The 21,866-nt window shown below is 38.7% G+C and overlaps 1 protein-coding gene across 3 annotated transcripts in view; it reads right to left on the bottom strand.

Moving 5' to 3' along the window:
- Positions 1 to 21,866, bottom strand: part of CCSER1 (coiled-coil serine rich protein 1) — a 722,557-nt gene that overhangs the window by 316,386 nt on the left and 384,305 nt on the right. For all 3 annotated transcript variants that reach the window (XM_037379375.1, XM_037379393.1, XM_037379385.1), the window contains exon 8: positions 15,207 to 15,290. In XM_037379375.1, coding sequence (XP_037235272.1) covers positions 15,207 to 15,290 — 84 coding nt within the window. The remainder of the gene's footprint in view (positions 1 to 15,206; positions 15,291 to 21,866) is intronic.

The following is a 21,866-nucleotide window of genomic DNA, read 5'->3' as shown; positions in this document are numbered from 1 at the left end:
TCCTTTTCCTGTGTTTATTTCATTTATTTTTAAGAACATGAATTTATTTAGAGAAGGAAACACGATGGTATATGGAAGAAAAGGTGTCTGTGATGATTGTTTCTGAGAGATTTTAATGTCTCAGTCTTACAGATAAACATTAACATGGATTTAAGGCATCTTTCATGAGTGAAAAACCAATATCTGCACCTTGTCCACTAATAGGAATATTATTATTCAGCAATACATTGCACATGGTCTCAATTCCCTATTCTGGCCTGAATCCATATTTTACAGTTTCTTAAAAAAGTTCCTAAATAGTAGCTTGGCATCTGATATCATTAGAAGACATACTAGAAGCCTGGTAAGTACCTAGATTTTTGTCTAAACACCCACACAAGAGAAGGATCATGTTTTCAATTAGCCCAGCACTCCTTAAAATACAATAATGTAACTAATACTTCACTTATGATTTGATCATGATACTGAATAATGATGTGATTTATGCTCAAGACTCTAAGACCAAAAGTTTAACATATGGTGGGCTACCCTGCCAAGGCCACCACCAGCAGGTGGCTGGGACTGTTTTTTCCCCTTGAACCAGTGCAGTGGAGGCTGCACCTGGAAACAACACACATTGTTGTGGGGGCACCAGTACAGAGGTGGATACAAACTGGAGAGTTCAGTCCACTCAGATGGTGGGTCAAACGACCTACAAGGAGAGGCTAAGGTACCTGGGTTTGTTTAGCCTGGAGAAGGAAAGGCCAAAGGGGGATCTATTTTCTGTTTCCCACTATTGAAGAGAATACAGACAAGAAGCAGCCAGATCCTTCTCAGATGGGCACAGGGAAAAGCAAAGAGCCTCAGTTCATGTTCCAATGGGAGAAACTCCTACTGGACACAAGAAAAAAGAAAATTCTTCAGAGGACTGGTTAGACAGGTTGTCCAAGGAGGCTGCAGAGTTTCCGTCCCTGGAGAATTTCAACACAAGACTAGAAAAGGCCCTGAACAACCTGGTCTAACTTTAAAGTGACCCCCCCTTTAAGCCAGAAACTAGGACTAGAGCATGCCTGAAGTCCTTCTCACCTAAACTATCCATCATTTTAAATTCCCTGCTTTTGGTCTAGTAGTCTCTAATAAGAAGCTTTCCTGGTAGGCTACACACAGTTTTTATTTGTGTATGACTTTGTGGTACATTTTTGAAACATCATTTCCAGTCTCTATGCTAACACATACAGAATATTAGTATCTATATGGTACAGTATTCCAATAAACAGTGGGATGACAGAGGTGACAGTGAGATAAAAAAATAAACATCGATGACTTGGACTTTAGAATTTGCTATATAAGTCTGCTGGAAGATGTAAGAGCTAATAAACGGTGTTATGTTTCTATTTATTTTGTTCTGGAACTGGTCTTACAGGGCAATGATTGGTTTTTATTTCATGTTATTTTTTACAGGAATTGAGCAAATAGTGCATGGGAAAAGATGGAACAGGCCAAACTTAAAATGTTTGGAGTTCAGCACTACTCACAGGTAGAACTGAATTCAATGACTGCCTGTATCAACAACTCTGGCAACACGACCACTGAAAAAAGGAAAAACAAAGCTAAAATGGAATTAAGAAAAAACTTCACAAGACCCTCGGTTTTGCAGACATGTTTCACTACTGACTCTAGGAATTAAAGACATAGCCTTGGCCTTGCCAGTCTTTTAGGGTTCTTCCTTTCTACACAGACAAACTGGACATGCATGCAACATGCAGCTTCCTGATTCCCTACAGGTTATGGACATATTGCACTTCCCAGTTAACTGTCACCTTACTGGTTAATAACTAGCACTGCTTCTCTCCCCACCTCAATCTCCTTACATGATTCTACAGAAGAAAAGATTTTGTTAATAACAACATATGTGAGAAAAGTTCTCTGCTTGGGTTCTTCTTAAGTTTTGCTGGCTAAGCAGAATGGTCCATGAATTTTAGGTATAAAAATCAAGAGAAACAGACATACATCACTAACTCTGATTTGAAAAATTAAGATCAAATAGTCCTAGAGAAGATGTCTTAAGCTACTTGAGGGTAGAGAGAAAGAAGGTAATGAACCACATCATCCCAGTGGTTCTGAACCAGAGGGATAAAAAAAAATAAATAAAAAGCAAACGTCTTTGTCCCTTAAACACTGAATTCCATTTCCATAAATTAAAGAAGATGCAACAAAATACATTTCACAAAGTTCCAGAAACTGATCTAAGCTTCTTTATTTGCACTAAGTGAGGATAATTTGGACAGCATGTTCTATAGGTTGAGCATACCTATGTTTGCAGTGGTCTTAAAAGTGGGTCTAGTGATAATTTTAAAATCCTCAGTCCTCTCTATACTACCCTTCCCTTCAGAATTCATCATCCTGCTCTTGAAAGTAATAAGATAAATGCACAGTTCAGCTGAAAAATAAAATAAGGTCTCCTGCTGCTTCAGATCATCCTCTTAATTGCACCATTTTTTATTTTTCCAGCCTATTAGCCTGAACTCCTCCACAAGCACAACAACCAGACTGAAGCAAGTTTACATAAGGACAGTTTATTTTTCTTCCTTCTCATCACCATACTACTAGCACAATAGTTCCACTTGTTTTTTTCCAAAACCGTAATAACACAGCATCCTATTGCCCAACTAGCACTGTTTGGTGAAACCCTCACTTGTGAGACGGAACACAAATATCACACTGTGAGAATGTCTGGTTTTATAAAGTCCTGTGTTGATAATCGGAGAATTCTGATAAATACTACAGCCTGCAAACTCTATTACTCTTCTGGTAAATCATGAGAGCTCCCTTTGAGAAAAACAATATCATCTGTAAGTCAAATTGGGAAATGTATAAGATAAACGACTTGCCTTATTACTAGAAAACTCCAAAATATGTTAAGTACATTTCAAACACACTGAATAATTCATAAACAATAACTCTGGGGGGAAAAAAAACACCAAGCAAACCCAAAAAGATATTATTCTCAACAAAGAATAATAAGAAACAGTTTATTGCTTTTATTTTACTAGTGATACAGAGCAACCTAATGAAAAAATATTCAGAACTGAATACCCCTGACAAACCAAATAAATATATAATGTGTGAGATTAAGTGAATTTACAATTAACCATTAGCTTATTTTCTTCTCCTTGTAATTTAAATGTAATATGTGGTTAAAGGTCAGTAAGATCTTCTTTTTTATTTGATTTTCTGATGATGACCATCTATCACCTTTTTATCTTCTAAATCTAAAGGCACAAAGCCTTTAGCTCATAATGAGCTCATAAATAGCTCATCTAGTTAAGCTATCAAAGGAGCTAAATATGAAAGGAGATTATGTGAGCAATATTTTTTGGAAAGAATTTACCGATGAAAGCAGAAATTTGCAGGCTACCTTTTCTGCTAGGGAACTAGTCAGGCTGTTGTATATCGCCTTTAACATGCTGTTTATCAATGATATCCCACATGGCACTTTTTACTACTGCTCAGTACAAATGCATTACAGCATTTCAGTCATCCACCTCCTCGCTGAAGGGCAATGAACCATTTGTATAGACACTGTCTGTCTCACCAAACCTCCAGTTTAAATACTAGGTAATAGGCAGGTCATTTCTGAAAGCTTTCCCACAGAATCCATCCCCTTCTTGTTGTCTGGGGATACTGGAGAAATCTCGAGAGTCAAGTTACAGATGAACATCAAGCCCAATGACTGAACTGGAAAATAGTAGCAGCCTCCACCCAAAACCCAGAATCGGGCATCAAACTTCTCCAACAATGGATCAAACATGCACAGGACACTTAAAAATGCACACTGTGTGCAGTTTCTATAGAAAGGAAGAGTGAACAATGTTTCAAAAGATGAAGAAAGATGCAGGAAATCAAAACAGCAGAAGAAAGACCCGAAGTGGAGCATTAAAAAGCTGGATGCAGGCAAGAGGCTTGGCACTGGGACCAAAACCTACCTCCTGCTGTCAGTTTACTACCATGCTCCAACACAATCCGTGCAGCCTTCTTGCCCTTCCTAGCAAAAATAAAACAGGACACCCAAGCTGCTGATTAACTACTTTAATACAGAAGACCATTAATAGTTTATTCTATTTAATTCACTTCTCCCAAGCACAGGAAAGTTCCTCACGTTGATGTCTCCCATCTCCTCCACTTCTTGGCCACAAGATCAAATCAATCTAACACAGCTCTGGAAAAGGGCATTTTTGCTATCAAAAAACTGGAAAAGAACAGAAAGACATTCCCAGTTTCAGAGCTGAGACTTTACACAGACAAACTGGTTATACAGCAGTACCTTCTATGAAAGTTTCATTAAAGCTCCACATACACATTCCAGCTCTAAGCACAACTTAAAATCACTAAAGACTGCATCTCAAAGAAAACAGAGCACCCGAGGAAGTGTTTGAGCACCCAGAGTGTAAAACATACTTTCATTGAGAAAGTGCTCAGTCCTTGAAACAAAGGCTAAATGAAACCTTTTAAGTCTCTTGTACCTCAAATAGCATTTTTTTCCTTACATACAAGCTGAAATAAAGTAATGAGAAAACACAAAAAAATCTCAAACCCCAACACAAAAAACTTGGAGAGAATCTTTGGAGCCATTTTCTGTGAAGCAATGTTAGTGAGATCTAACAAATAGTTTAATATAGCTAATTTCTGGTTAGGTTATTTATTTAGGAAAGGACAGAGACTGCAGTTCAGCTCTTCACTATGTTCTGCTTTTGGCTGGGATGGAGTTAATTTTCTTCTTAGTAGCTGCTGCAGTGCTGTGTTTTGGATTTAGTATGAGAACAATATTGATAGCACACTGATATTTTAGTTGTTGCTAAGTAGTGCTTACTCTAAATCAGGGACTTTTCAAGTTTCCCATGCTTTGCCAGTGAGCAGATGCAGAAGAAGCCAGGAGGGAGGAAAGCCAGGACAGGTGACCTGAACTGGCCAAAGGGATATTCCATACCATAGAACATCATGCTCAATATAGAAACTGGAGGGAGTTGGCTGGGAGCCACTGATCGCTGCTCGGGGACTGGCTGGGCATCGGCCAGCGGGTGGTGAGCAGTTCCATTGTGCATCACTTTTTTTTTTCCCCTTGGGTTTTATTCATCTCTCTCCCTCTCCTGTTCTTTACAAGTGTTATTGTTGTTATTATTATTATTTACTTTATTGAAATAATAAAACTGCTCTTATCTCAATCCACAGGTTTTACCTTTTTTCAATTCTCTTCCCCATCCCAGCGGGTGGGGGGCAGAGGGAGTAAGCAAGGGAGCGGCTGTCTGGCACTTGGCTGCTGACTGGGGTTAAAACACAACACATCATCTTAAGCTGAGTTTCCCAGTCCTTACATCAGAGTGTTTTCAAATAAATGTAAATTCTCATTTATGAACAAAAATGTCTCATTTGCAGGCAAAAATATTTTATGTCTTTACATGCTGGAATATACTGTGCATAAAAATAAAAATATTCATTGAGGATGAAAACTGCATAATATCTTCCTTACAGAACTTGACTAGAATGTAAAGAAAAATGTTATTTTACAATTAAAATACAGATAATTCTTCATTTGTGCTGTTTGTTATACCAGCATATATGCACAGACTTTTCTGTGAATCGTGCCTGTGTATGGCAAAGAGAACTGGACAAGACACTAAATTATAACAGGGGGGAAACATTATTCTTATATTAGATCCCTAGTGAACTATACAGACAGATATCCCCACAACTTCAAAAGCAAAAGTATTTCCCCAACCAGAAAATTAATTATTGCAAGAAACAACAGTACCAGTTTATTCATTAAACATTGCTATGCGGAGCTGAGAATAAAGCATTTATTAAACTGAAATTCATCCACAACAGATGACTACAGTAAAAATAAGTCATACAGATGCCTTTAGCAACATACTGAAGCTGTTAAGTCATGCAAATTAAACTGCTGATCTTAAGATGCAAAACAAGCTTTCCAACATATTTGTATTTAGTTTTAAGCAACATTATTTTTCTTTCTGCTCTTACAAACACATATAATGCAGGTCATTAGATGCTACTGGAAGCAGTCATTTTCATGGAAACTCAAACTTTGAGAATTTATCCAATATTGGGAATATACAGTTATGTCAAGCAACAGTAAATTTCTGTATTTTTAGCCAACTTTCCTGCTAACACCTTCTTTATCATAAAAATGTTAGCAATTCTTGAGTGGAAAGTAATTATCAAGAAATACACTGAATAAGAGAGACAGACTGTGTGCGAACGTGTGCATGTGTCTGTGTATCTATATATACATATTTCTGTATATATCACAGAATAACAGCATGTTTGGGGTTGGAAGGGACATCTGGAGATTGCCTAGTCCAACCCCCTGCTAAAGCAGCTTTACCCAGAGCAGGTTGCACAGGATCACATCCAGGTGGGGTTTGAGTGTCTCCAGAGAAGGAAACTCCACAGCCTCTCTGGGCAGCCTGTGCCAGGGCTCCGTCACCCTCAAAAGTAAAAAAACGTTCTTCCTCATATTCAGAAGGAACTGCCTGTGTTGAAGTTTGTGGCCGTTGCCCCTTGTGCTGGGCACTGCTGAAAAGAGTGTATTTATATGTACGTGCACAAACATCCATGTATGTATGTATGAAAAACACTAATGAAATCTAAAAAATCCAGGATTTTGAGCAATCAAAACTACACAAAAATCACAGTCTCTTTGCTGCCTTCTTCATATCCTTTATTCCTAACACTTAAAAAACAGCATAGGTTTTCCTTTGCCTCAATTACTCAGCAAGCCTTGATACAAATCCTGTTTTGCACCATGAAAATTCCCTTTGCAAGCCTTAGGTGAGGACTGCTCCACTTAGCTCCTCAGGTGAGGCACAGCAGCCTAGCTCCACAGAGCTCCAAGGACACAGGTTAATGCTTTAGTTTGACCTTGACACAGTCATGGTATAAAATACACACTACACTGTATGCTGCTACATAGGAAATACAACCTACCATCATCATTTAAGGAGAAATTTGAATCTCTAAAATTGTCAGTCAAAAGTATGCAACATCAACAAAACTGATGAACTGAAGCAGTCTTTCTTCCCACCACACCTCCAAGATGTTGCCATTTCCATTTATCCTAAAATTCATCTGCTGTTTGTCATTTTTTGTATCTTCATTGGAGTTAAAATAGGTTAATTCAAATTGGTTAAAAAATTAAGTGAAAAAAGGCAAGAGACCTACTCTTTGTCTTTCTATCAGACCAAAAAGTGAAGTTCTCTGAGATCTTGGAGTAAGGCCAGATCATATTAGCCTGCTTATACTAAAACATCCGATGCTAAAATGCTGCACGTCTCATGAAGCCAGCAGTCTACAAGTGACACTTCTGCCAAAGACAAGCATATGTGGTTCGTTATTATTAAAGGAGCATAAGCCTCAGCAATGTGTCTCAAGGGAAACTCTGGACAAATTTTGTATTTCAGATTTGCTCATTTCTGCTGTGTTATTTTTACCAAACACTCAGGAGCTTCTGTTCCTCTCTCTCAGACCGGGAAGACATTTCGCTGCACTACTGACCTAATCGTTTATCTATGCCAAACACCACAATATGACAATAGTTTGTGACAGGGACTTAAACTCATATGCAGAATCACCTCCACAAGTGCCCAGGAATATTAAAGATCCTATCTGACCAGCAGCTTCTCATCAAGGGACTGGTGTAGATGAGGAATCAGAGCCTAATCCCCATTGTGTGTCATAGGATATTGCCACTTTTAACGCTCCATGTCTGTCTTGTGAAACTGATTCAGAGAGTAATTACAACTCAGATAAGCCTTTTCTAGAATACGTGCAATTAATTCTCCCGTAAAAAAGGGGGAATGAAGCCTGACACTTTAATAATGTTTAAGTACACCTAATCTATTTCTTTTCTGCTCCTAATGTTTCCTAAATATGAGGAAGAAAAAGGATTTGAAAGTACTTACAACTACCTGATTTTATGTAAATCATCCACGGGTTTGTAATATCCCATCACAAAACAGCCAACGTGAAATACTACTACAAACAAGCAGAATGTAGAGCAAGTGGGTAATCAGTGTAAAGATTAATATAGATTTTTTTTTACTTTTTTTTTAATATAAATACTACTATTCTTTTCAAATGGGAATTACCTAATTACTGTAAAATTTCATGGACAACTTTTTAAAAATTTTGAAAATAGACTGGATTAATCAAAATTTCTCTTTTTTCCTAACAATTCAAAAAGTTATATGCACCACGAGTTCATTAATTTATTTTTCTAAATCTCGCTCTTGGCCTGTCAAAACAAAAAAAAAAAGTTGTGATTTTTGGACTGTACAATACAAGGCATCTATATTGGCATAACTGCATTTGGAGGTGATTTTTACACTCAACCCAAGTGTCTTTCACAAACAGTTCATCAACATCATTCAAGTGCATCTCAGGTTTTCTATTACACTTCAAAGCTGCATAACAAGTATTCATCTTCATGATGCTTCAAAACTGCAGCAATTGACTAATTGCCCATTATTGAAATCAACCTACAGAAAAGAGCTAAACTTGCCATCATTCTGCCATCAGGGCATACCCTATATTTAAGGAACAAAAAACCACCACTACCCCAAGCCCCCACACCCCCCAAAAAATAATTCCCCAAAACAAATAAAATAAAACCACCAGTCCACAACACAACACACCTCCCTCATCTCTGATCATTTACCACAGGTTTTGGACAAGAAGGCAGAACTTGTTTACAATTTGAAAAGAAAAAAAAAAAGTTATTTTTTTTCAGCTGATTCAAGAGTATCTAGTCCTAAAACATTAATTTCTACAGCTTGAGGTGAAGCTTGCTTAGCTAGCGCTGTACCTAGCTATTCCATAAATACAGTTTAACGTTTTATAAAGACCCATCTCCACAGCAGAAAAACATCTCCAACAGCTGGGCTATAAGTGGGATTAATTTCCTGATCTAACTTCGCCTGCAGTTCCACTGAGAAACCACCCAAACCGCCCCACTACGTTTTATTTCAATGGGACAACACACATGACTCGAGTTACACAAGGAAATCAAGGATAATATTTTTAATGCTTGTTTTTCAGCATGAATGCTGCTGTACCAATGACAGCAGTGGAATAAATGTTACTGTAAACAGCACTCAGGTTATTTTTGCCACTATACCATGAAAATATTTTCTGCTTAAAGTCGTTCTAAGGGCTCACGTTGCAGTGGGAAAAGATTGATTTGGAAAATGTATACGAAGATGCAGTGTCAGGTAGAGCTGGGTAGGAGACAGCTGTTTCAAACATTTTCCTGTGGTCAATGAAAAATGATACTTCATTTATTTTGTTTATTGGGGGCTGGGGGCTGGGTGGGGGGTAGAACAAGTGAGTGACTCCTACTACCAAATCCTACTGAATGTATTCACTTTGTTTCTCTGATTTTCTGGATAAGAGGATATCGTTATGAACAAGTACAGCTTTGAGACAAAGTGATGCTGTGAACCCAAATTTTAAGTTCCTGCTCAGGTTCACCATGTCCAAGGAGCTTTAGAGCAGTTTTGGGCACCTGACATCTTGGGAGTCAGTCTCCAGTTTCTGAATAAGGTATTTTTCAGGAAATAATGAGAGAATAGAGAAATTAATTCCACTGCTCTGTCTGCCTATAATTATTCTTCCAAAGACAGACAGACACACTTCTGGTGACCAAGGGAGTCAATCCAAAATTATCACTAAAAAGACATCAAACAAAAAAACTGGTGAGGAACTTTTTTCCTGTTGTTCTTTGTTTCTCAGAAGTAGGTGAGGGCTCCTTGCATTTTATCCTTTATACCTGTATCTTGTGGCTAAGCATCTCAACTGCTGTTCTCATTCCTCAAAGATTTACCCTTTTCTTCCTTCAAGTTCTAGATAACTATTAGGCAAGAGAAGAGTTGCAGGTGCCCTGAGGCATCATTAGCTTACAGCAAGTCAGCTAACACGCCATTGACATTTTCCACCCTCAGCTCTGCTCATGGTCTCCTTCATCATGCACTCAAATGTGGTAGAAACACTTCTAAAATGTATTTGAAAATTAAAAATAAAAACAAAATAAATCAGAGAGAGGAGAGGAAGACTACTAGAAAAGTCTAGGGAAAAAAAAAAAAAAAACTAGAGAAAAAGAAACAAAGGTTCACTAAGAGCAAAAATTGACTTGAATTTCACTTTAGGTTTCTGCAGAAAAAACAATTAACCAAAAGTTTTAAGTCTACATGCAAGCATCCAACTTAACAGAAACCCACAAGGAGAGAAGAACATGAAAATCTGTACTTTCAAGAAGTATAAAACTGACTCCCACTCAAACTGATTTTTATGTTAAAATGCTATCTCTGAATTAACATCATGATGCCATGATTTCGAGACAGGCAGGTTGTATTTACAGCTGCTGTATTTCCATATTCAGAATGACAGTGGAACACGGGTTGCCCTAAGATACAAGAATAAAAATGGTAGTTATCTATCAAGAGCGATGTCTGTAATGTATTGTAGCTAAGTGAAAAGGTGTAGAGTTTCATTAGCCAAAAATTACTGTTCTACTTATCTTTTGTAAACATTCACTTTCCTAATATTTACAGCCTTACCAACACATGACTGTAGGATTTGCAGAATATTAAAGCATGCTTTGCATCAAGTTTTAGACAATTTTATATAAATGAAGAAGACATTTTCATCACCATTTTCTAGCAATCATTTCAAATTTACTTCCTTTTTAACAGCTCTAAAAAGAGAGTTTACTTTCTCTGAATAGTCCACTGCACGGAGCTCCTTAAAACAGCTTAAGCAACGAGGACCAAACCGCACGAAGCTCCCATTGGGAGGGCACAGAAACACAAACAGGAGATTGTGAGAACCACCTGGCATCTGGAGTGGCTTTCTAAACCTGCCAGAAGGTGGGCAAAGCTGCAGCAGGAGCTTAGCCTGAGGGCCTGGGGTCCTGCAAAAAGTCCCAGGGCAAATCAGAGGGGGAAACCTGGCTATATCTTTTGGTGGGCCTCAGTATTTAGTAACGCCATGGTGGCAGGGCACAGAGCATCTCTATGAAGAGGACACTGGATGTGCAGCACAAGGGGTGGTGGTCAGAGGGACTGGAGCCCAACTGCTCTTTAGAGGACTTTTAAGTTGCATCCTCAGCCTCATACAGGTTCATTACAGGCCTCAGGGAAACAACAGGGGCTCACTGTAAGTATACTGAGGCTTTTTAGATGCTTAAGATCTAAACTGTGGCTGGAAAGAGCTGCTCCATAGCTGCCTGACTTCAGAGAAGCCTGAGTGGGTGTTTCCCCTAGAATCATAGAATGGTTTGGGTTGGAAGGACCTTTAAAGATCACCTAGTCCACCCCTCTTGCAATGAGCAGGAACATCTTCAATTAGATCAGATTGCTCAAAGCCCTGTCCAACCTCAACTTGGATGTTTCTAGGGATTGGACATCTACAAGCTCTCTGGGCAACCCAAGAAGCCTTAGCTAAGTCTCCCTCTGTCCACTAGATCTTCAGGTCTACTTCCCTGCTGCACCAGCCAGCCTCCCAGGAGCCAGACATCTTTCCAGGAGCCCATGCTCAGTTTTTCCCAGAGCCAGAAGTCCCTTGCCCTCCCAAAGCACTGCTCTGGGCAGGTGAGCACCTCTCCCGCCACTCTCTGACCTTTTTTTAACTTCATATATAGCATTTGAATGCCATCTGACAAGGAAGAAAATTAACCAGCTAGCACAGCATAGCTGGTTCAAGCTATGTAGTAAGGAAGTAGGTGGCAAGCAACTAACTCCTATATTAGGTCCTGAAAAGAACTATTTGGTAGAGTTAACAACAAGGAGTAAAGATGATTCAGAGACATTTCCAGTCCTACATGCCATTGCTATAGAAAAGCAATCTTCAGCCCTACAAGATTATCTCCTAGGACTACCAGGGCATGGCTACAGCTGTCTAATTCTAGGCTTAGAAAGAAAGTGAATAGGAATAACCTCTTATTCCCAATAATTTTTAATTCTTAAAATAGTTTATTTTTAGTGATTTTTTTTTAACCTGCTCTTATGATTTTGGGGCATTCTCTTGCAATTTTTTCTCATTCACAGCATCAAGGAACCACTTAAAAAAAATATCAAGCCCCTGTTGGATTGCTGTGGTCCTTCAATAAATACACTTTAGTTTAGTGATGCCATGGATAATTAACAAAACAATGCAGTCCCTTTGTTTCCGGAAGATTGTCAAAACATTCAGTTCTGCTGAGCTCTTTTACTACCCTGTTACTCTAATTCTAGCTGCTCTAGAAATCCTGGCAGCTCCTACACAACAAATGTAAACAAACAAACCTCTTAATTTCTCATAGATAAATAGCATTGCAGGAGAATACACAGTACAGATTAAAAAATATACAGATGGCCAAAGCTGGCATATTGACTCTGTATTTACACACCTCATGCACAAAAGTCCTGTTTCCAATCCCATGGGCACCCACTACGCCTTTTGTTTCTAGGTTTCATAACCTTAAGTCTAGCTTCTGTCATGTTCATCTCCCAGCCTGGCTTTATTTAGTTCAACAGGAGAAAATGAGATATACTGAGGCCTTTCAAAACTTAGTTTCATATGAATATATGTGGTCTCAAGACTCCCACTTATAGACTCTTTCACAAGTCCTAGAGTATCAAAACTGAAGTCAGTTAATAATGGATTAAATCTATGATACTTTCAATTACATGGAAATCCTTATTTTGTGATACTAGGAAGAGGTACATTTCTGTCTATTATGAGGTACATGAACTAAATTCCCTACGGGAATTTTTTCTGCAACTGGCATATAAATATGAATTTTGACAACATTTAACAGCAAATAAGCTACATCTCACTGTATCAATATAGGATAATTTTACGCTGACAAAACTGTTGACCACGTAAACAGCATATATGTTCCTATAAAATTAATGCTCCAGGGCTGTGCAGAAGCTTGGTGTTCCCTGTGACCCATTTTGTCATTTAATTTTAGATAATAATTACAACATACATAATTTCTTTATGTAGCCAAATATGAAAAGAATAATATCAATTATCTGTATTTATTTGGCAGATATTCACATAGCAAACCATTCCTTAATCTTTGAGCAGCATTACATTTTTCCCATGCGACTTGAAACTTAGCTATTTGTGCTGGTGTAAAAGTATACCAGTGTTTTTGTTTACTATATAAAAGATGCAGTAACGGATGAACCTGAACTCATTCTTGTCCAAGTTCTGAGCTAGCTGCCAGGCATGAGACAGAAAGGCATAAAAAGCCCCTGAGCTAGATCAGATAATTAAGATCTAACTAGAGAAACAACCCCACCTCCCAAAGGGTGCTTATACAAAATCTTAGGTCTCTGCATACCTGCAACTTGAATGGGGTGACCCTACATGCTTTCTCTGTGGAGTCTTTAAGTTCTCTGTTTCTGAAGAGGAGGTGGGAAAATCTCCCTCCTTTATTTAAAAATACTGAAGAGTTGTGTGGCAAGATTTAGGTAGTGGAGGGGTACCAGGGTTGTTTCTGTGAGAAGCTGCTAGAAGCTTCCACCATGTCCGATGGTGTCAACGCCAGCTGGCTCCAAGTCAGACCCACTGCTGACAAGGCTGAGCCCATCAGCAACAGTGCTAGCGCCTCTGGGATAATGTATTTAAGAAAGAAGAGGAAAAAAATCTGCACAAAAAATAGCAACAGAAGACAGGAGTGTGGACATGTGAGAGCAGCGACTCTGCAGACACCCAGGTCAGTGAGGAAGGAAGGTCAGGAGGTGCTCCAGGCACCAGAGCAGAGGCCCCCCTGCAGCCCATGGTGAAGACCATGCTGAGGCAGGCTGTCCCTCTGCATGGAGGTTAACACTGGAGCAGATATCCAACTGCAGCCTGTGACCCAGCACTGGAACAGGTGGATACCTCAAGAAGGCTGTGACCCATGGGAAGCCCGCGCTGAAGCAGGTTTACTGGCAGAACTTGTGACCTCGTGGGGGACCCATGCCGGAGCAGTCTGCTCCCGAAGGACTGCACCCTGTGGCAGGGACATACACTGGAGCAGTTCATGAAGAACTGCAGCCCAAGGACTCATGTTGGACAAGTTCATGGAAAGCGGTCTCCCATGGGAAGGACCCCACGCTGGAGCAGGGGAAGAGTGCGAAGAGCAAGGAGCAGCAGAGACAACTGTGATGAAATGACCATAACCCTCATTCTCCATCCTCCTGTGCCGCTTGGGGGAAGGAGGTAGAGAAATTGGGAGTGAAGTTGAGCCTGGAAAGAAGGGAGGGGTGGGGGAAGGTGTTTTTTAAGTTCTGGATTTAGTTCTCATTGTCGTACTCTGATCTGAATGGTAATAAATTAAACTAAATTTCCCAAGTCAAGTCAGTTTTGCTCATGACAGTAATTGCTGAGTGATCTTTCCCTACCCTTATCTCAACCCATGAGCCTCTTGTATTTTCTGTCCCCTGTCAGGTTGAGGAGGGGAATGATAGAGCGGCTTTGGTGGGTGTCTCGTGTCCAGCCAAGGTCAACCCACCACAAAGACATAGCCATTTTCATCATGTACCATCAAAAATGGAATTTAAAATTATATTAGTACAGCCTTAATAGGACAGCCATTTTGCTGTATTTTTTCATGTATTTAGGTTTTTTAATTGCTATGTCACACATTTTATGTCAGTCACTTGAGAGTATTCTGTCTATCCTTAAAACAGTAGTACTCAAGCATCGGTAGCTCATGCTAAGGAAAGTTTAAGTGGGTTTAAGAATATTTATTATTTTAATTAAAGACATCTATTAAGGAGAAAAAAGTATTTCATTTTCTACTGAACAATCTTTTGCATGTGAAAAGCAGCTCACAGGAGAAATATTCACAATTCATCAGGACACGTGCATGACCCTTCAGTATTTCTGGCATATGCATACAGTGCTGTGCTACTTCTCTGCCGCTGATATTGCAAGACAACTGTCAACACAATCTTTTCAAAGAAACTAGCAGTGCATCTAGCTAGTAGCCACTTCAAAGGCTGACAGGTCCTGAGAAATGTACAGTGGGTGTTATCAGTGTTCATCTGAATGATTAACATAGCCTTAGGCTAGCTATTCTGTAGCTGGTGTGAAATTGTATTCCTTCAGTTTCTGGTCTGGAGCGACATTATCAGGTAAATGAACTTAAAAAAAAACCAATTGCTTCTAAAGCTTACCAGCTCCTCACGAAGTTGGGCTATGAGTTCATCTCTTTCTTTCAGCTGTAGCTTCAGCACTGAGCATTCATCTTTTATTCCATCCTACAAAAACATCAAAAGAGATGTTATAATAAGCTTAACGGTTTTACTTTTCTATTGACAAGAAAAGGCTGTTTCACATAGCGTGAGATAATTACATTCAAGTAATGAAACTCAATTCTCCTTTGTCATGTGTGGTATTTTCAATAACATATTCTAAGTTGGTGCATAAACAAATCCAAAGACATTACATAGAAATGTGAATAGTTGTCTGCACAGAAGTCCATTTTAATTTTTTCTGAATCTTTTAAGCCTTTTTACTGAAGATACTATCAGGTCATTCCTTTTCAGTTAAGGAACGGCTCTGAAATGTTGTAATTTTACTCATACAAAACAACATTAGAGAAATACCAGTTTAGACGCATTACTGTGGAGCTCTTGATCTTGGAGAGGATAAAGAAAAAAAAAAAAGCCCAACAGACATTCACAGGGAAAGTAGAGCACCCTTCCCTTGTGTACATCTCTTGTTCTACATCAGCCAAAACAGCACCAGTTCTTATTTTAACTGGGTGGAGAAAGAACATAGTTAACACTCAATTTGACTTGCAGGAAAATTAACCTAATAGCTAAGACTGTAGCCAAACCCAGGTCTATGAGAAAGTCTTGCGAGCTGCCCCCCGGTAATTTTGTGGGTTCGTGTAAGTCTAAACACCTTATTTGGAGAAGAAATGTCAATCACGTATTTTTTTCTGGTGTTCTAATAAAAGCCAAGAGAAGAAACTCAAATGAAATAACTGAACTATTTAAGAATAAAACCCCAACAAACTAACCAGCCAACTAGCTGGTTGTTCAACTGTACATGGAGAACTGTATCTTTACATCCTCCTAGTACAGACACATATTTATAAAGTTTGGGAAATGTACTGGTCTGGAGTATCATCATTTTCAAAAAAAAAACAAACCAAAAAGAATCAAAAAGCCAAGCAAGAAAACTTTTGGAAGTATGGTTGTATTTGCACAACACTTAGTTTAAAAATCAGAAAACTGAAGCTCTAGCAAATAGATAATAACAAATATGAAAATGCAGAAATTATTCAGACCACGAAGAACTCGGGGGTTCAAAAGGGTATAGCCAGCGTGATTAATTTGAACTCTGTCAGTACTAACATGTTCGTAGCTCCAAATGAACACACAAATAGAAGACAACAAAGTAAAGAATGTGAAGTCCATTTTCCTAGTTAAATGCTTGATTATAATAATTACCTTTCAAGTAATTATATCGCTCAACGCCCACTCTAACACAATTGGAAGATGAAACAAGATACTCACATATAAACTCCCAAATATTTACAACTACAATAAAAAGAGATACGCTGTTTCTGGCTGACAAATAATGAACCTGCTTACACACTACTTCAGTACTATGCATTTTCCTGAAAAATAATAAATAAATAAATAAATAAATATTTCCTGAATAATACATATATGAATATATAAATAAAATAAAGATATGAATAAAAATATATTTCCTGGATAATAACTAACTAACTAAATAAATAAATATGATCTCCTGAAAGATTCAAATTTAGTGCAAGTTCTGGCATTTTTCTATCTCCTTTAAGGAAAAACTCACAGGAATTTTTCGCTGCTATATGGTACAGTAGCATTTCACTCTTACTAACAGATTGCTCTTTAGGAGTATTAGCTGAGAATAAAATACTAGCGCATCCCAGAATACAGTCCTCAGCAGGGGATATGTTATTAGTACATAGTTAACATTTTTGTTAACAGGAATACCTGCTTATGAAAAATATACTTTAAACCATAAAGTATCAAGAACTTTACTGCTATTTTATCAAACTGAGGTATTTATTTTTTAAAAAAAAGTTTCAAAAATGATGTGGTATTAGCTATTTTACCTCAATTTCTAGTCACATTATTCTGAGTTCTTTTTGTCAGCATGGTTTCACATTCTTGCTATCTCCTGATTTTCCCCTTTTTAACTTAAAAAAGGTTAGCAGAAAACACAGTGGAAGAGGGAAAACAACAAGGTCGCATGGCCCAGACTATGGCAAAAATAGCTTTTAGAAATCATCCGCAGCATGCAGGCCTGTAAGTGTGTGGTAGCTACAGTAGGAACGACTACTGAGATCAACTTTGGAATGAGGCGATGCAGTTGCAGGCCGCCCTTGGACTAGTGAGAGCTCGAAGAACGGTTTTGCCTGGCAGGGCTTCCAAACACTTAAAAATCACAGCACATCTCTCCTGGCAGAAAGCAGTCATGCACCCGGCTGGATCTTCCTCACCCACTTGACGGACTGACCCGTCTTACCCAGTTCTCGAGGCTCTTAACTTCTATATTCCATGCAACAGTTTTATCATACCATATCGACCATAACTGTTGTTACAGTTTGGAGAAAAATACCTAGGGCTAAGGTAATTTTTCCCTTGTCTTGCCACGCATCAGTGGAACTCTGATTAACACTTGCCAGTTGGACATGGTTCTTACAAACCAATACCCCGCATTATCAGCTCCCGTGCAGACCATTGCACCTCTGTAAAAGGGCATCCTGCACTCCGTGGGGGACCACTGTGCTGAGACTGTGAGGGTTGGGGCCACACACTTCATGCATTTGCCGTCATCAGAGAAAACAATACTTATTTTTTCCATGCCTTACTTAGCTTCATACTTGAAAAATATTTAAGCTAGCAGTTAGGTAAACTAAAGTGTAGAATGCAGGTGCTACAATCATTGTCACCAAACGGAAGCCTTCATCCTCACCCAAGCATCTCAGCAAAGCTGACCTTAGACAGGATTTCTCTTGCAACTTGCTGTACAGGCACATCAGTGTGTATGCAGGAGTTACCCAGAATTGTCTGGTAAAAGGGAAATGCTAGCAATTCACAAATTTTTGAGTTTTGTTTAGTAAAAGAAGTAATAATGAACATAGTCTATATTCCATCCACTCTGTACTACACTGGATTTGCAAACAGCACAGAGCCCTTCTTCCTGTTGAACACATGTAGAATTAGGACTTTAAAATTCCATTTTGTTGCATGGTGTCTGCACAGGCATCATTTGTTCTGCAAACAGAAGACAAAAGAGAAAAGAAAAATGGTGCCTGGTGCTTCTGTTTCTATTATGTTTTGAGGATGTTTCTGCCACAATAGCAACTGAGAACGTGAATAGAACAAAGAAAATAACATACAGGGAAAAAAAAAGAAAACCCATCGACTGCAGAAAGGGTAATTTTAATATCCCATACAACTGTCTGAATGTACTACCAATAGAATAAAGTGTTATGGAACCAGCTATGTGTTGCCAAAACAGTGAATATCATTCTTCCAGAAAGTAACTATTGAAAGCTAGGGAAAAAGAGGAGGCGCCAAAAATCACATTCTTGTGCAAGAGCCAAAATATTTCAGCAAAGGCTTGTGTTCAAGGTACCAAAGAAGTTGCATGCTATGGAAAGGTGCGGGGCAGGAAAACCTGGTGGAATGCTGTGTTACTTAATAGTCTGTGGGTGAACAGCAATGCCTATTAGCATGAATTCAGGAACAGTTCACCTTCATTCCTCAGAAGGCCTGAAATGTTTCATTATCTCCTGTGTGAAAATGTGGTACAGTGCAAGGCTGATATGGAAAGATCAAGAAATTTGTTGAGACAAGCTTCTCAAAGTGAATGAGGAATAGGAGACAGTCCAGTGGGGATTTATAGTTTAAGAAAAAAAACACTACAAAACCACAATCTACCCGAAAGCCAAAGTTCCCTTCTAAAGAATTGCCACAACAGACATCAAAGAGGAAGGGCCTTGAAAAGGATGGTATGCTTCTAGCCAGGCATGCAATCAGTGCATTCTGAGTCTACACTAATTGCAAAGCTGGAAGAAACATTTTTCCCCGTAAAGTAGGGCTTTTAAAACACACTTGAATACTCGGGGGACTGCATGATTCAGGGTCTTCACTATCTGCACATTCCAGTAGATACCTGACCCATGTATTCCTATGTTCAGACAAATAAGCTTATTTATAATGCTGGGTATGATCATGTATGCAAATTATGTCTCATGTTTTTGCAGCCCTTACAATATTTATAGAGTATAAGAGAAAAATGGATTGGCATATAAGTATATCCAAGTTCACATGTCAACCGGAATAAATTAAATCACCAGGGATTTAAAAGTCTGCTAGGTACCATTTACCATTTCTGTTTGCTAAGCCAAGATCCTTGGACACTCTGGTTCCTTATCTTTCTGCAAAATGAGTTTATACTGACATACTTTATCAAAGCTATCAGTCCAATGAGAACATGGATTTTATGAAAATAGTAGTCCAAGTAATTCAATCATATGCTCTATGCATGTTTTCATGAGCTACCTGTATAGACTGTAGCTTTGAGACCATTTTGTTGAGTTTAATAAATTATATGCACTACATATGACACACATTACATATGTATTCCATAGTATAATGATATTCTCATTTTTACTAACATTGTTTGTGACCTTATTAAAAAAAAAAAAAAAGGGGGGTAAGAATTCTGCTCTCCATTGCAGTAAACATGTTCATAACAGGCTTGTCCAAGACACTCAAAATTCTTGACAAAAAGAGAAGTCACTTAACAGGCTATTTGTACAAAGAACTATTAGACACAGCCAAATCTGTAAATAAAACGGTGCTTCTTCAAACTATTTTAATAAATGGAGGTAATCATAAAGGTTTGTAGTCTAAACTCCAAGTGTACTTCATAAAAATGCAAAAGCAGCTGCGTGCAAAATGTCCATCATATTTTCCTCATTCATATTCTCTGACATTGTAAAAAAAAAAAAAAAGGTTATTAAGGATTCAGTTGTATATTCATTATCAATCTGCTGTTATTGTACATGTTTATGGTTAGAATATTCTTCAAATTATCACCCTTTTACTTATTTTCATTTGTAGGCTGCCATGGTTTAACCCCAGGCAGCAACCAAGCACCACGCAGCCGCTCACTCACTCCCCCTCACTCAGAGGGGTGGGGAGGAGAATCAGAAAGGAATGTAAAACTCAAGGGTTGAGATAATGACAGTTTAATAGGTAAAGTAAAGGTGTACACACAAGCAAAGCAAAACAAGGATTTTTTTCACTACTTCCCCTCGGCCGGCAGGTGTTCAGCCATCCCCAGGAAGGCAGGGCTCCATCACGTGTAACAGTTACTCGGGAAGACAAATACCATAATGCTGGATGTCCCCCTGCTTCCTCCTCCTTCCCCCAGCTTATATACTCAGTGTGACATCCTATGGTATGGAATATCCCTGTGGCCAGTTCGGGTCACCTGCCCTGGCTGTGTCCCCTCCCAGCTCCCCGTGCCCCCCAGCCCTCTCGCTGGCAGGGCCAGAGAAACTGAAAAGCCCTTGACTGGGTCTGACCCTCACCCAGCAGCAACCAAACCCACCCGTGTGCTGTCAGCAGTGTTCTCACACCAAACCCAAACCACAGCACTGCACCAGCTACCGAGGAGGAAATTAACTGTGTCCCAGCCGAAACCAGGACATGGCTATGACAGCAATTGCTGCGTCTCTGTGCTAGCAATTTCCTATTTTAGTTCAATTTTGTCCATCTGGGAAAATGCCAAACATAATAGCAAATCTGTTTCTCATCAGATCAGGTCACAAGATGACAAATTGTACTCTGTGTGTGAGGACAGCTGCAGCAGGTTATGCATAAGTGCCAAAAAGTATAATCATTTCCATTTTGAAAACTTAACTTTATACCACTTCATACTTCGGAACAAATAGGCTTATCATGCTTATTGTAATCGAAGCACTCAGAACTAACCAAGTACTATGGAAGATGAATCTACTGCAATTTTACTATGATACTGAACAGACTATGCTGCCAAAATAGTACCATAAAATTAGAATATTACAAAACTCCTTTGATAAATGCGCTGGTTTTGAGATTCTAAGCAGATTGTTTACCAACTCAGGGTAATGCAAAAAAGCAGCAATTACTTAGGAGGTAGTGTCTTGAAAAATATTACCCTGGAACAAAACAAATCAAGAAACTTAAAACTGAGTATCAGGTCCAGAAAGCTAAAAAAATGCCATAATAGTTGAAGCTTCCTCTGAATTACGCAGGAGATTTATACAGCAAAATTAATAAATTTCTGGATAACTACCTAGAACATTCAGAGAAAACATAGGTTATTTTAACATGTACAGGGTTTTTTATGCCAGCAGTGTAGGAGTCTAGACTATGTACAGGATTACAAGTATCTTTTACAGTTCGCTTTACACCACCTGGCATCTGAAAAGCACCAAGTACTTTTGTGGATCTTGAAATTTGTAGAGAAGCACTGTTACCTCCAAACTGAGATCCCACCTGTGTTAACATGTATCGCATGTTGACACACAGTTTTATTAAAATGAAGAGCATCTACATATTTGAGATTACTCATATGAGTAGACTTCTGGATATTACAGGCTGTGTTTTCAGAACCGTGTTCTTTGTCAGATCATTTGTAGTTTTACTGGTTGTTATTATTATTATTGTTACTGTTTAAATGAAAGTCTTAATGCTCTAAACATGAGGCAGAGAACCTGAGACTGCATTATTTGTTGCAGGTGGCAAAACAAAGTCATTGGTACCTCTTTGAGA

The sequence above is a fragment of the Falco rusticolus genome, chromosome 1, assembly GCF_015220075.1.
Source record: "Falco rusticolus isolate bFalRus1 chromosome 1, bFalRus1.pri, whole genome shotgun sequence".
Classification (NCBI taxonomy): Eukaryota; Metazoa; Chordata; class Aves; order Falconiformes; family Falconidae; genus Falco; species Falco rusticolus.
The sequence above is the reverse complement of the archived record's forward strand: the minus strand, read 5'-3'. Positions and strand labels throughout refer to the sequence as shown.